Source organism: Poecilia reticulata, chromosome 21 (genome assembly GCF_904066995.2).
Source record: "Poecilia reticulata chromosome 21, P_reticulata-male-v2, whole genome shotgun sequence".
Taxonomy (NCBI): Eukaryota; Metazoa; Chordata; class Actinopteri; order Cyprinodontiformes; family Poeciliidae; genus Poecilia; species Poecilia reticulata.
In genome coordinates this window covers 17,275,230-17,292,071 of record NC_088850.1, presented here as the reverse complement: position 1 = coordinate 17,292,071, position 16,842 = coordinate 17,275,230, and the positions used below count along the sequence as shown (strand labels likewise).

At 39.3% G+C, this 16,842-nt stretch overlaps 1 protein-coding gene across 1 annotated transcript in view; it reads left to right on the top strand.

Annotated features, from left to right (window-relative positions):
• The first annotated feature begins 4,479 nt into the window (after window positions 1-4,479).
• Window positions 4,480-16,842, top strand: part of plcb1l (phospholipase C beta 1-like) — a 128,541-nt gene continuing 116,178 nt past the window's right edge. The window contains exons 1-2 of the mRNA XM_008398321.3: window positions 4,480-4,947; window positions 9,593-9,670. Coding sequence (XP_008396543.1) covers window positions 4,849-4,947; window positions 9,593-9,670 — 177 coding nt within the window. The 5' untranslated portion in view covers window positions 4,480-4,848. The remainder of the gene's footprint in view (window positions 4,948-9,592; window positions 9,671-16,842) is intronic.

The window sequence follows — 16,842 nt, the reverse complement described above, 5'->3', positions numbered from 1 at the left end:
TGTCATTACAAGGTTGTAGGGGCGAAGGGCTGGCCTGTATCAGTCGTCAGGCAAGAGGTGGGCCACACTGGTCAGGTCTCCAGTCCACCACAGGACAGCGCAGAGATAAACAGCCACACATGCCCACTCTCACTACTTAGAGAAATTTAAAGACAGATTAAATCTGCTTTTAATTTGGCTTGGACTTTTTGTGCCAGGTCTGTTTGTTCTCCGTGGATCTGCTTCAAACTCCTGTCAGACAAGCGTTTCAAAAATATGTTTGTCTCTTTTCTTTATTTTCTGAATGCAAACGTTTTTCTGAAACATTCATTCAACTATTTCATTCAGTTACAATGAATAAGCTCTTGCTTTTTAGAAACTCAAACACCGAGCACAGATATTTCATGCAAAAAAATTTCTTCAGTAAATGGCAAATAGAAATACTACCTCAGATCAGCAAACATTACTGATGTGTCACACTTAGCCGTGCCAAAGCCCAACAAGCATTTTTAAGCGTCTTTTACTGGATGTTAAAGGTACTTTGGCCTATTCTTCTTAAAACGATGTAAAATAAATCATTATTCATACATTGTGCTTACATGTATACTACTGGGTCAACCCCGGTTGACTGTCAAACTATGTAGGGACTGCTCTTCTTCTCCCTCTGTGTCAGCAGTGATTGGCTTCAGTCTCCTTCCACGACCCCCTGTCGGAAACAACAGAAATAACAAATGGTTGAATTGATTATTTTGATTAATTTTACAGTGTAGCTAATAGAGAAATGTTGTGTAGCTAATAGAGAAATGTTGTTGTGCTGAAAGCTACTCTTTGTAGGAAAATTCAACACTGCATTATTCTTGTATAGATCCAAATACTTTGAATCTAAAGAGACAGCAGCATACATCGGTGTAATATGATGGGTTTGCATGATGAATTTATAATCCCCGTTAGTTAAAGGAATCCTAAATGGGCGGCTTCCTGAGATAATGTTGATACTGAAAGTGCTGAAAGCCGCTTGTTTGAGAACACCTGCTTCTTTGTGTTCCTGCAACAATAGCACACTGTCACTGCTCATCTTTTTTGTCTCCAAATATGAAGCTATCTTCATATTTGATGAGTGATTACTCATCACATTAGCTCTCTATTCCAAGGATCTGCTCAGGGGGAGAGTCATTCACAGTGTGGAGAATCTGACACACGTGAATCTAAAAGATTGAACCTTGACTTAAATGCATAACAGTGGGTGTTGGGGGGATTTAATAAGAAGCAAGCTGAAAAGTTACTTACTCTATAAAAATGTAGTAGCATTCGTATTATTTGTCATGATCATCAGTCTTTTCTATCTGCTCCAAATTACTTCTGTTCAGTCAAAACTTCTTTCTTTTACTTCAAACAGAAGTCAGAAATCAGCACTTTCTGATTCGTACACACAAAAGGATTTTTTTTTTTATTAACACAAGCCCTACAGAAAACAACATTATTCAGCTGCATGCTTCATGGCTCCAGACTATAGTCTTCGCCAATTGTAATTATGATTTGCTTTGTACAAAGCGCTCCACTGTTCTGGATGGGCAGTAAAGGCCTTTGCCTGATCAGCAAGATTGGCTTGAGGTCCCTGTAATGTTGAAAATCTTGCTTGTTCTGTCCTATTTGAAGGCTGAAAACCTCTTCTTAGTGAAGTTTCCCTTCTAACAGACAAGTATGTAGGTATATTTTGAAGGCAGATTAGAAATACCACCAATACCAGATGTTTACATGCACTAAAATAAGCATGTCTAAAATAAGTGTTAAGTCATACATAAAAACTGCACAGACTACATTTTTTTCTTCAATCCAAAGGATGAAATAGAATGAAAGTATCCAAGTCGATGCGAAAATCAGAACTAATACATTGGAAATTTCTTAGATGTCTTTTGTAGGTTTTCTCTTTAGATTTTTGTGTGTGTGTGTGTGAATGCTGCAGTGGATTTAAAAGTTTCTCAAAACCTCAAGGCTGAAAAGAAAACACATCTTCCATATCAATTTTTGATGCAGAAAGGATACTGAATCATTTGCAGTACAAAATTATTTGAATATTGTAGTCGTGACATTGCTTTCTTCCATTTCTCTCCACATCAGTTTCCTGCTTTCTTATACTGCTGTCCAGATGTTTTTCTTCAGTATCTGATTTGTCCTGTCACATTCATTTACATTCAGGTAATGAAGGATTGGACATAGCGTAAAAAGTTTGTTTTCAGCAGTGCTGAACTGGCTGCCGTTTCACAGTCAGGCAGTGATTGACCAGAACGACACAAAGGGAGAGCAACATACATGAAGTAAAACATCATTTTTTTTCTCTCCTTTTTCAAATAGCAAAAAGAAAAGAAAGAGAAAAAAAACAGTTGGTGGTGCAAAGCCTCAAGGACTTTAATGTTTTATTTAAAAAGAGAGTTACAGCCCAAAAAAAGTCCCAAAGGCAGTTAGACTGCCTTGACTCGCACAACTTTGAAGAAGTCAGTCATGAAAAAATAAAGACGCTCAGAGCAGTGTGTGGGCACTGAAACAAAAGTCAGTGTGCGTTCTGTCTAATGGGGGCACAGTGACTTCTTCAATTAAGAGGGAGCGTGATTTTCTTGCACTTTAGTGCTAATCCAGAATGAAAAATCATAAGGACGCCAAGCTCTGCCAAGAAAATACTCAAAACAGCTCAAAACCTTTTGAACATGGTAATGTTTTACTCAGTCGATATAATTCTAATGGGGCTGCTGACCTCAAATTCACCCCAGATACTGGTAACAACCCCAACCATTCAACACATGCAAAGAAATATAAATAAGTTTAACATGAATGTGTAATAAAGTGAAATGATTCTTGGAATAGGTGTTGAAAAGTGGCACCAAAGAGGCATAGAAGATGGCTAAAATATAGGTTTTTGCATTTAATTAGCAACCCTATACAACTGATGGTGTTTTGTATTATTTCTCATGGTGACCCCAAAAAAAGCATCTGAAAATGACAGAAGGCCTTCCTAAGCTGATTTGCATACAAATGGCTGTGGTTACATATATAAACTTTTGGAATATTCCAGTGAGCACCATTGGAGCCAATAAATATAAGTGGAAAGAAAAATAAATTCACTACAAGTCATCCAGGACCAGATACTTTTTGTAAGTGTTTTGGGGAAATTTATGAGAAGAACTGAAGGTCAGAGAGGACAGAAGATAAATATCTGAAGACAATATGTGTGAAAAACTGGGCAAGAATTACTCATGGGCGACACTATTTCTCCTAATACATTTTAGAAAGCATGTTCATTACTATACCTTTCCATTTTTATTTGGAACTTAATTGATGGGCTTATTTATCGTAATGTCTTTCAATGTGTGGATTTCTTGTATTTCCTTTTCACACAGTGTGATATATTTGAAGCATTTATTTTGGTTGAAATTTTGTTAATTATGGATGGGTTACGGTCAGTGAGAGCCAGAATATTAGATGAAAATACAATCTTTCTGATGAATGATGTAAAAAATAGAAAACATAACATGGCCCACATAATCAAGGGCAAGACTTCTGCTTTCATAGTTATCAAGGAGACAGTTGACATATGACACAAAACCACAAAGGGCTATGCTAATGAAGCTGGCAGTTCACAGCAAGCTGTTTCAAAGCATATTAATGGAAAGTTGAGTGAAAGGCAAAAATGATTGAAAAGTGCACAAAGCATGCAGGTTGGGTTGATAAATCTGTCTTTATCTTTGCAGATAAAGACAAATTTGCATGTCATGCTAAATAAAGGCCCGAGAGTCTGGAGTGTAGAGGATGGAACGTTGTCACCTACTGGTGTTGGTCCACTGTGTTTCATCAAGTTCAAAGTTGGTGCAGCTGCTAGTGGGAGACTTACCACCTGCTCATGATGCCCAAGGTACCCGTGTCTGATTTAATTACCATGTTACCACTGTGCTTTGGTAGACTTCAATCTGTTCTGATGTAAATCCCAGAGACCACAATGCAGACGAGCTGAAAACAACCCGATTTTCCCCAACACCTCAGCAGAGGCTGACTGCCTCCATGCCTTACGTTCTAGGAGCACCAACCAGGCATTAAGTGCAAACACTCAGTACACAGACAAACTTTTTAAAGAACGTTTTCTGAGAAATTGTTTTTTGGGGGGTTTATTAGCTTTCATTGAAACATTTTATTATATGTATGATAAATGTATATGTTATATCTGAATTTGACTTTTTGAATTACTGAAATAAATTTTTTCATTATCTAATTTTTGATGAAAATTTGGAGGAAAAAAATAATTTTTCATTTCCCCCTCTACAGTCATAAAAGCACATCCTGCCATCTACCAAAACAGGATAAATATTCCTGGTACTATAGCGTTATTATAGTGTCAGCCTTGTATAACATCTAATTTATCAGCTTGGGGCCAGTGCGCGCGCATCGTACTGCCACGGACACACGGAGGCGCCAGAACACTTAAAGCATCGATCCTGTCCTGGTATTGACTTGTAGCTCCAATTTCAAACCAGACGTGAAACTCATTCAGATGCCTCCCTCTTTCTCCGCTGCTCTGTCTCTCTCTGGAGCTCGTTTTTAGCTGCATGTCACTCAGTCGTTCAGTCAGTCAGTCAGTGGCTCCGCTCCGCTGCGCCTGTCTCTCCAGCTCTCCAAAACCGAAACGCGCTACCGCCGCCGCCGCCGCCGCCGCCACTGCGGGCATGACATACTACAAGCAGTAGTGATAGTGGGTTTCCATCTCCCGGCTTTTGAGAGGATTTAACAAAAAAAAGGGGGGGGAGACGTGGAGACATAAAAGAAGAACAGAGGGAAGAGATACATTTCTGGCCGTGCCGTGCGTCGAGAGGAGTGGATGAGTCAATGGCTGGGGCACAGCCTGGAGTTCATGCGTTGCAGCTCAAGCCAGTGTCCGTGCCGGAGTGCCTCCGAAAGGGCAGCAAATTTATGAAATGGGATGATGTAAGTAATGAATAGAAACACCAGTAATATTTTTTTAAATTATGACGACATCTCTGCATGATTTCTATGCGCTTTATTTGCATGCCCATGGTCCAATGTAGCATGTTACACAATCTATAAGCGACTCATGCAACAACACAGCGAGTAGATGTATTTGCAGTGGGGACTGCAGTGACTGGGGCTCAGAGCTTTCCCTTCATGCTTTAATCTAGGAATGCTGCAAGAATGCAGCACCCCGACATGCGCTTTGTTTACATCTTAATGCAGAGTATTTGTAGGAGTACACGCGAGTGAGTGCACGTGCCTTTTCCAAAGCTCGTGCGTCAATGAAATTGACATTTCACAGCTTATCTAACTTCTGCTTGTTCACTTTAATTGTTATGGGTTTATTTGAACACCAGCACTGTAGTTGATATGAAAAGACTTAAGTTCAGTAAAATTCCAAACTGAATCACCTTTCTCAAGAAATAGATGAACAATCACCTCTAATAATCTTGCACTGATTTCAGATAAAGCTGCCACTCTTAAGATTAAGTTCAAGTTGCTGACATCAAAAGTAAAAATGGAAAGGGACTTTTGTTGTGATCCAGTTACAACCAATTTGAATAACTGTGCTTTTCTCTTCTTTCCTCAACCTGGGTGCAGGCCTGTGCACACTGTGAGGATTTGCATGTGATTATTTATATTTAAAACATGTTTTTCCCTTTTCCTGGAGTATTTTTCCTCTAATAACACCTGGAAATGAGCTTTAAGTGGTGTGGGCACTCTAATTATTAGTGAAAGAAATCTGACATTTGTTTAATTCACAGTTCGTGTATACTTTATTGTGGCCTTAATAAATGATCTTGCTTTTAATTTATGGCCATCTTGAAATATAAATTCACGAGCCTCTTGGTGAAAATGCATGTTATCTTATTTGACTCCAGGTGAGCCAAGCACAGCACAGATGGATGAGGGTTGCAGAAGTGCGAATACAGTGAGTCCAGACGGCAGTGAGGAAATCGTGCACATTCGCAAATATTCCACTCTGTCAATCATCAGAGGACTTGTGAAACTCTTTAATTTAATTGCCAAAGAGTGGTCATTCCATCAGCTTTGTCTTTGTTGTAAAGGGGCGTCAAGTGTGAGTTGTTTCCTCAAACGGCCGTGTTTGCAGCCTTTGGCACATGCAGCTGTATCTCCAGAGCCAAATGCCTGCCAGGCCTTTCCTGTGAAATACAGACATACCCACAGATACTTTCTCTGGGTCATTTCCCATCCAGGTCCTTCCCATTTCCTCCCCGTGCCATTTCGTGGAAAGAATCACAGCGGAATAGGAAGCCCAATTAAGAGTGGGGAACTATAAGAAATTGAAAGTGGAGAAGAATTATATAATTTTTTTTTTTTTCTTATAACAGCTTTGGGTTTGGGGTTTCTCTCCAATTTTTTCCCCACACGGAATTGTGTAGGTCACAAGAAACAAGATTTGGATGTGCCTCTTTCATTTATTGCTTTCCTCTGATGTGGGTTTTACTTATCTATGCTTCTACTTTGCTGAAAATTACATTTTGTGCTTCTCGCAAGGCTCACGAATGATGTAAAATTTGTTCATGGTGCAGAAATCACATATAATAATATTATATATGAACAGCAGCTCTGATTTTATGGAAAAGCAGGCAGTATGAGAAACTGAGGTAAACTCCACCGCAAGACTGTTGGGGGAAAGAAAGGACAATCTGATCTCCTCTAAATGTTTGTCAAAGTCCCACAGAAAGGTTAGAGGCATGTTATTTGTTTTAACTAAGTCGGTCAGACGTTTTACACTTCTATTGAACTGTTTCAGTCATTTTAAATTGAAATGTTGACTATAATGACTTTCAAAAAGCTGTCATCAGTTCAGACAAAAGCTGAAAGCTCAACATGATCAAACGGAGTGACTTTCCTGTGATAAATTCAGTCTTCCTGTTATCTGCTGGAAGTATTACTCTCACTATCCCATTGCCTGACTGAACTGAAGACATTTTACAAAAAAAAAGTTTTTATTTCAAAAAACTTCTTTTATCTAACAACTTTTAAACACTGCACTTCCCTTAGTAACGTCTTTCACATTTTAAAGCATTTTTGTCATCAGGACATGATACTGCTTTGATGCATTTACTAATCAGTAATCAATATCTGATTAGTCATTTATTGATCAGGGTTTGAAGCTAAAAACTAGTCGATTTCTATGGGCATCTCTACTAACAAATGGAGGCTAAGGCAAGACCTAATTTGTCATTATGATTTGTGGAAGATATATATATAAATATACACACTACTGGATCAGTAAAAAGGTTACTTTGGAATCATCCCCATTTTTTGTATGATGCACTCTGAAAGATATCTTATCTGTCTGCACAAGGGAGCTTAAAATCCAGTGAAAGTAGCAGGATATGTCATTAGGAGACAGACCAGAAATGTGCAGAACTCAAATCTCCTCAATAACATTCCCCCTTAGGTGAGCGCTAATGGCACAGATGCTTCGCTAAAAAAAAATAATGACAGTCTTTCTTGGCAGGGACCAGTGACCTCAGGGTGTGTACTTTTGTCATTCATTCTGCCCTTCGTTTGACAAAAATAAGACCACAGCTTGCTAAGGTTGTCCAGACAAATGACATTAATAAGAAGAAGGAAAAAAAAGCTAAACTAAAAGCAGAAATGTTCATTCTTGGCTCACCAGAAACAATAGAAATCTGTTGAAAACAAAAGGAACACACAACAGTTGGTTTTTCTTAGAAAAATTAAACGCAATAATACAAATCACCTGAAGTTTCTGTGTGGCGTTTTTTTCAATCCCAAGAGAAAATCTTCACTTAGAGCCCATAATAACTTAATGTGTTTGTTATGGTGGCCGTGGAGAGTTAAGACATTAAGAAGCTGGTGAAAATGACTGCTCTCACATCATTAGGTTGATTCCCAGAGCTCACAAACCATCCTTTATTCCTTCCACTAACATCAGAACCAATCCATCAATTGCCACATCCTGTCCCACTGCATAAATGCTCAAACTGGTTTAATGGAAATGCGAACGTTTTGACGAAAAGTTGTTGATCCACTTCATTACTAATTCATTTTCTAGGAATCACTGATGTGTTTATTGAGTGCGGGAAATTTATATTTATCTGTAAAAGTGGAGGTGGAGTAACTTAAAGGCAGACAGTACTTTTATGAAGATTTTATGTAATAGAGTAACACAAATGAGCATATCGGGAGAATTAAAATCTAAATAGTGATGGTTCTTTTATTCTTATGCCCCACAAAATATATATCCATATAAACAAGAAATATAAATTTCCTATTAATAATTTTCTTTCACCATTTACAATTTTCTTCTTCTCTGTATTTTTTTTTCTATCACCTGCAGTTTTAAATAACTTGGGGTGGTGGATGTGACGCACCAACAAATGAAAGAAAAAGTATGAATAGGTTTGCATGCCCCTTTACTAAGCACTAGCATAAAGCGGGGTGTTCTGCCATCACCCCATGCAGGTTTTTCTCACTCAGTCAAGCCTACAAAGATTGTGCAATCATGCGTGCTCAACCAAAACTGATACTTGCGAGTCTTTATTGGATTTCAAATGAATGTTGAGTTGCCATAGTGAGCATCCCTATAGCAAAATGCTTCTCAGAACATGTCATTCATTCACTTTTCACTCAGTTCTTTTCTTCCTGTATTCGCTTTTCCCTCTAACCTCTTCAGTGTCCACATGGATCTTAGTATTGCTCAGTCACGGAGTAAGTGTGTGATTTTTTTTTTCTACAATGTTTTTTTCTGTTGAAGTAATTTTATTTCAACACAATAAAATGATGTATTATTGTTCTCTGCACCGCAGTACAGTTGAATCCGAGGTCTACAATCTCCCAGTCGAATGGTTTCATGATATGTTGAACATTAAGTGCCATGGGGTCACACAAATAAATACATTCTTGCCATTAGCTCTGCCACCAAATGCTGTGTTAGGGACCTCATTAGTTGCCTCGTGAAGACACTTTGAAGGTTTTGTTGCTCCGTTCAGCAAATATGATTCCCGGATATCACAGATATGTCTGATTGAAGAGAATAATATGCTGCTGTTCAGCTGAACTGCTGCCACAATGCGATGCTGGGGGAAAAAAAAAAAAAGGGCAAAGCCTCTTTCTTTTTATAGAGGCATCCAATAATATCTGGTGTTGCCATGTCGCCTCAGGGTCAAACTGTGTCTGTGAAACATGGGACCGTCTTTCTGTAGAAGCTGTGGGAAAGCATTTCCCCTTTTGCAAGACGAGAAAATGGTAACATCAGCTTTAAAACAACCTGCAGCCATGAGTGCAGCCGCAGCAATTACACTCAAACACCATTGAGCTGGTCATTTGTGGCAGTGCTTCGTCGTGAATTGAAAAGTACCCTATAAGGAAAGGATTGTGTGTAAAGTGCAACATAAACAGCGGTTTTAATGTCATTTCAGACTCTGGAATGCAAGTGTTGTTGGGGGAAAAAAAAAGTATGCTTTGATGCTGACAGAAAAATTAACCGGTTTACCCCAGGGAATATTCCGTCATAGGTACTTGCGTATAAACCACAAGAGGGATGCAGTGTTACATGGTGACACACCGATTGACTCCAGATGTCTTGTCTTTCTTACTACAGGATTCCACCACTGTGACCCCTGTGACTCTAACAGTTGACCCCAAAGGCTACTTCCTGTACTGGATTGACCAGAACAAGGTAAAAACACCAAGCTTTTAAGTCTGTCAAAGGGTTTTTAGTCTGAATCTTGACCTATGTGTTTACAAAGCTGCAAGAAAACAAAATTCTTCTATTAGGTTTATATAACATTTAGTTGTTGTTGCAGCAGCAGCATAAACAGTTGTTTTCCGCATTTCTGTTGTGAAATGATCAAAACTTACAATTAGGTTGGAATCTTGTGTATTCTTTGTGTTATTGCTAGTCTGAAGGCTTTGTGTGTGCTTTGATGGATGCAAAGCAAGGACAAACCATCACAGGCATTTGTTACAATGTTAACAATCTGACTACGGGCAAAACTGCAAAATTGTGAAGAACAGATTACAGTTGTTGCAGTTGCTTTAAAAAAATCTGACTCGTAGGCTTAAATTTGAACAAGTGTCAAAGTTAGGAAGTAATGTAAACATTTATCTGCAGGTTACAAAAAAAGCCCTTTGTGCTTACAAACCATCTATAATGTAGTCTGGCATGATGCAGGTTAAATAATAGGTGGCTGTCATGAGATTCTCACAATATGATAAAAAAAGGTAGACACACCATATTTTTTTGATGTTAGAAAACTTTCATCTAAAAAATGTAAACCTCAGAGTATATTGCTTTTCTTTAAACTATAAAGAAACAAATTCCCCTCCTATTGCTAAACTATTTTTAACGTAAAAATCATTACTGTTTATCAAAACATTGCTGCTGTACAAAGCATTTAATTCTTGCTTTACTAATTTGATTTGCATGCATAAGAAGGCATATGGACAAACTACCGTTTCAGTTAAGAAGGACGGTCTATACCTTTTCTGTATTTTGCTCTTTAAAGAGTAACAAGAAGTGGATAATGGCTGGTTAATCAGTCGGTCTAATCTACCTAAATAAGATCAATTGTGTTGTTTTTGTTTGTGTACAGCGAGTGCCGGTGTTTTTTGCTATGGGAAGTCTTTACAAACAACTATATTTGTCTTTTAAGTGAGGAAAGAAAAGTGCAGGATTCTTCTTTCAGCCATCTGGCCGGTAGTGTGCAGCAACATGTGGGGGAGTGGCAGAAATGTGTTCCACTGGTCCTCTTTGCACTTTTTGTGGCCTTAAACTGTCAAAACTGTAAGAAAACAGCGCCATGAAACCATAATTTCAGAAGCCTTTTTGTACCATGATAGTGTGCTTCATTCTTTGAAACATTACCAAATCAAAAATCATGATCTGGTTGTAACAAGCAGTAACTTCAGCTATTCCACTACAATCCACTGTCCGGTCATTATGTTGAATACAGTACTGAAAAGTGGACTGTGTGGTGGCACTCTGTTGTCGTTGTGGCCTCATTAATCTATCTCGTTGACACTTTTATTTGTTGGAGATCTGTTACAAACTCTTGGGCTATGTTTACTACAAACACAGGGTAACTTTATTGTGTTTATATAAAAACACACACACACACACACACACACACACACACACACACACACACACACACACACACACACACACACACACACACACAACCAGATCCAGACTGGACTGCACTTTCTAAGGTTATACCTTCCAGTTGCCTGCCATTGTGTGCTTGGCCAAATTGATCCGTTCCCACAAAGGAAGATGTGACTTAAAGAACGGTGTTGAGAAAACTGTTTCACCCAGAGTGCTTAACATGACACCTGTGAGAATACTCTGTTGTTTTGTGCCTTCAGTTATTACCAAAAGACACCAGGAGCAATGTTGTGAAATTACCTCTGTCTGATAATGCTAAATGTTGATTATTATTAAGTGTATTTGCTAGGGACAGATACACATAGACAAACTGAACAGAACATCAGTCCCATGTCTGCGTCATAGTGCAATAGCAACAGCTAATTCGCAGCTCTTGTCCCTCGATGGGCTTTTTAGCAGTTCCTCTGTGACAAAGCACTTCCTCCTAGCTTACTTTGGTAAAAGTGGGCATAATTTGCACTACTCCAAGTTTGTTGTGTTTATTTGGATATGCAGTACAGCTGTTGAGCTCAGGGACTTTAGTGATTTGAACATAGATCTGCTTGTCCAACGCCTCCAAACAGCTTGATAGACATAATGTGTTCCTGTTCTATTTATGTGTAGAACTTTATCAGCAGTGTTAGTCTGGCGGAGACTAATTAATAGCAAGAATTGATTTGATGCTTTCCTAGATGAGCATATTTTACTGCAGTGATGGCAGAGCACAGACAGGAGTGCTGACCGAGACTTAACCTCGGCACACAGGGAGTCTTCCAGCTCCTGCTTTGTAACAGGCAAAGGATGTGATTAAGTTGCCAGCCTAATGTAAATAATACACTGTCTGTGGAAAAAGAGGCAGTGTCTGCAGGGAAAGTGAACGGTTCTATTAAGCAATTAACAAGGGAAGAGAGCAAGTGAGAGATAAACTGCGAGTGTTACTCGCTAAGAAAATTGAGAGAGTCTGGGACAGGTTGGCATTAGTTCACTATTATTTCCTGTCCCTCCATTATGAGGCAGGGAGTTGGAATGATGAGGCTTTTGCATCAATGTGTCTGGATCTGCTTGTGTGTATTTATGGATGTGGATGTCTGCTCAGTCTCCCAGCACTGAGAACAATCCTGCAGCTCGCACATAATAACTCAAGCTGATACCAAGCAAAGCCTAGGCAAAACTCTATTAGGGCATAAAGAAAGGCATCTACTATCTTGCTTTGCGCCACTGTGTGTTTGTATGCGTTTGTGAAGATGCCTTGTCCCGTGTGTTTGTTAACATTTATTCATTATGGTATTAGACATCTGTGCAGCAGACCGATTTGAGCAAGCTGTAATGCTCTGTCCAGTTGTTATGGGTGTTTGTGGTGGCCTGCAGAGTAAAAGCATTCCTTGGATTCTTCAGAAGCAAAGCAGAACTGTACTCAGTGTGCCAACTGCGCTGACTTTTAAACTGTCATTACCGCTGATGGATTTAGGCATTTCCTGTACTTAATGTTTTACTGTGTTATGAACGTCTTGAAGCAGCACTCATTTAGGGCAACCAAAGTGGTTCCAGTGCTAAACCAAACCTGATGCTAGAGTATGAAAAAAAAAGTTTCCCACTACTAGATAACCCACTTGGTGCTAGACCATTTTGTCACTAAAAATCCTTCTTCTAGTGGTTATGACTTAATTAAATAGACTTAGTGACAATGTAAGTAATGTAGGTGCCGTATTTTCCGCACTGTAAGGTGCACCGGATTATAAGGCGCACCTTCAATGAATGGCCTATTTTAAAACTTTTTTTATATATAAGGCGCACCGCATTATAAGGCACATAGAAAAGACGATACAGTTAGGGTTGCCACCCGTCCCGTACAAATGTGGATGTGTAATAATAAAGAAATGGTCCCCTAGTACTTTATATAGTAGGCTGCCCCAGTCATTTTTTCACTCACGGTGTTGGTGTTGCGATATTGTGCCCAACTGCTTTCTGGGTAACACAGACCAACCGACACGCTGCTGCCGCAGTCTCTGTCTCTCTTACATGCCCCAACCCGCCCCCCCCCCTCGGTCGGCGAGGAGAGCCTTCTGCGACTGGGCCGGGGCGTGGCCGGATGATGGTCACCCTTCTCCGTTCGCGCACAGCATGTTCGTGAAGAATGTGGTGCTAAATGATCTGCAGACGACCTGATTATCAGGTCGGTAGGTAGATAGGTCAGTCAAACTTTATTAACAAACCATAATTCTGACAACTATCCCAGCATGCACAGCGCGCTTCTTCTTCTATGGGCAAAATGAAGTTGGTGGCTGCTTACCGGAGTTGCTAGACCTGTTGTGGCTCAATATTGGTCCATATATAAGGCACACCGGATTATAAAGCGCACTGTCAGCTTTTGAGGAAATTGAAGGTTTTTAGGTGCGCCTTATAGTGCGGAAAATACGGTACTATGTTTCACCCATTCTAAAATTTAGAATATGGGTTGCTGCTATTACTTTTGTCATTTAGTATGATTTGCAGTCATACCTGGGATCCTCAATCCTAGATTTGAGGACCTAGTCAGTGTTTTTGAAGGTTGTTTAAAATCCTGATTGGTAGATTAATACATCAAAGCAAATGGATGTTAAAAACACAGTTTTAGGCAGGATTTATTGACTCTTAACTCTTGCTACTGAAAGACCCTACGGTGTTTAGAATTGTAAATGCAAACACTGTTTATAGAAATATCGGCTTTGTGCAGCTAGTTAAACGTACAACTCTGTGTTTTTACTGACTGTCAGAACTGATATGGTTGGTCTCAATATGGAAAAGTGAGTGCAGTCAGGGCTGAATATTTCTCAGTTTTGTTTTTAGATGTTCAATCTGAATTTTTCCTCTTTTTTTTTTCAAAACACCTGCAAAGTCAATGGCTGAAATAAATCTAATATCTTTACTTGGATGTGGTGGCGGACACATTTCAAGTGACTCATAAACATTTATTTTTGTCTGGCCCAGCATAGAGTTGGTTCCAAGATAGGACTGGTTTTGTAGTGAAAGTTTGATGGTTACTTTTCTAAACCAGTACTAAAACCAGTTTGGCAGGAAAAAAAAGTCCCATTCCCAAACTACAGAGTTTTTTAAATATTTGAATACTTGGTCTTGTTACGTCTTTTCCCATCTCTGATCGTCAGTGTTTCTTTTTTTCTCTCTAGTACTGTGGTATTCAAGTATCCTGTGGTAAATCCTGTCGAAGTGTAAAAACACACATATATTCAGCCATTATATGACTTTTCAGGTAACTGTAAAGGAAATGTAGTTAACCTGTCAATGGTAGCAACTCACCACATGAGCTTAAAGAGCCTGGATCTAATGATAAGCTTAATTTGATTTTTCACGTCCCTCCCTTTGCTATTGGACTCTTGCCAAAACAAAACCTCTGACAAAGCTGGTTCTGTTGCGGAGAATTCAAATGCAGCAGTCTGATGTAGCTCCAAGGTGTTTCACTTTCTCTGCTTGGTAACAGGTGTAAACTGTTTAGAGCTGAGTGTGGTGCTATCTGTGTTGTTATGCTTCACACTGCTAAATTCTCACTCAGGACACGGCTATGTAAATTATTGCTGTAATAAATTTTCCACGTTTGCATGTGTTTTGGTTCATAGTTCATCCGGACAACTTCTTTCTAGTTTCTGCAGGTTCTCTTTCTTCTTTTGAAAGACTGGCTTCAGTAAACATTTTCACAAATTCACAAGTGGAAAAAGCAAATAGATGATGTCCCGTCACACATAAGGAATGTATTAACAGCGTTGTGTATTCACAGATAATAGTTTTCTCAGTTATTAATAAAACTCATGATTTTTTTTCCTCATAAAGAAGTCGTTTTTAAGTTAGAAAACCAGAAACAGGAATATTTTTGGGGGCCAGTGTTAAGAACTTAATAAAATACTTCCTCCCACGTTTCGCCCTTTCTGCTTCTGTGACTGAAAAAAAAGGTTTTTACCTAGAAAAGTAATAGATTGCATTTTTTTCTTCTCAGCCATCACTATCCAGGAGATGTTATTTTCTATGTTGGATGACATCTTGGCCAAATCCATTCATCTGGCCAAATATATCAGTATACAAAATGTAAATGCATGGCGCTCACGATATTTTGATGTGCCACAAATTGCATCAGGATTGTCTTTTGTGACTTTGATATTGCACACATTGCCATTGTGACGAGGATTATAGTTTGATTTATTGTGCAGCTCTAAAAGGTGTATAAAGCATTCATCCAAAACCAGCGAAAATTTGCTAAGAACAAAACCCTCACACTTAATTTTTATCTGGATTTGAAGCTGCATTCGATTTCTTTTTTTGTTTTATTACTTTGTTGCAGTTACAGCCATGGAAACAAGAGGAAGTATTTTCTTAGATATTCTGATTCAGCTCAGATGACCACATTTGTATGCACCATTTTTAAGATGGACACTTATATTTAGCTTAACAAATTTAGCTTGACGGAGGCTGCTGTAAACCCAAAGTCCTCCACTTGTTTGGAATCACGCTGTGGTAATGTCAGGCACGAACAGGTGGCTGCACAGGTTAAAAATACACTCGTACGTCTAATGGTTGTGGCTGCTGTTAGTGGGAGGAGCAATGGAGCAGTACAACACCGAGAGGTGGAGTGACTCAGTTAAATTAACAGCCTTTTAGTTTAGTTGCCATGGTTGCCTTGTGACAGCATACACCTTGGAAATGTCACATTCTCTCTCTCGTCGCCCGCTCATTTTCTGAGGAACATTGCCACTTGGAAACTGATATCATTGTTTCCGTCTGCGTGTGTGTACGCGCGCGTGTATATATCCCGCTAAGCAGGCTGTGGTTGTAACAAAAGGTTAAACACTTTCTCTCGGGAGATTTATGTTTCGGGAGTGTGCCAATTTCAGGACGTTCCCTTGACAAGCACTCAGCGTATGGCACTGAATGATGTTCAGAGGTGAAACACAGGCCAATCTGGGCCAAAACCAGACTCACACAGTTGGCAGCTGGTATGTGACGGCCGACTCTTGAATGTAGCTCCAATTGAGCTAATGCACAGCAAGAGCCCAGCCCTTTAATGCACACTTGAACAAAACCACACACCTTTTCCTCCCAGCTCTGTCATAGCAGAGCTCACACATCTGTTTTTTACCCACACAGCAATTTTCCGTGATTACAGAGGCTGCTGCTCCTCCACCTCGGTCAGCAACTATATGGGGTGGACAGACAAGGTATAAATCTGCAGCCAATCGACTGAAAGTGAATTGCGGCCTCTGCCAAATTATAGCTGGGCACACAAAGGCCATATTTCACCTGTATTGGTAGTGAGCGAAAGGGAGTGAGTGTGGATAAGAAATATTAGGGAAATGAATATGACAAAGCTCTTGGAAAAGAAACGTCATCATATTTCACATTTTGGTGACGTCAGTTAGTCTGACATTTTGTTTTCAGAATGACTGGATCAGGTACTTAAAAGATACCAGGACTACATTTAAAACCTCCTCTGTCTTTTGTAGCTCAGTAATTAGTTACTAAAGCTTGTAGTTATATTATTTGAAATAACAGACTGTGATTGTTTTTTTCCTTGTTTGTAATGACATTATTATTTTGGTGTTGCGTAGTTGATATTAGCCACACCCAAACATTAAGTAACAGCTGTCCATAGAGTTGCTTTGTTAACAAACTGAGACAATACTTGTTTGCTGGATGAAAAGTATTCAATCTTGAACTTT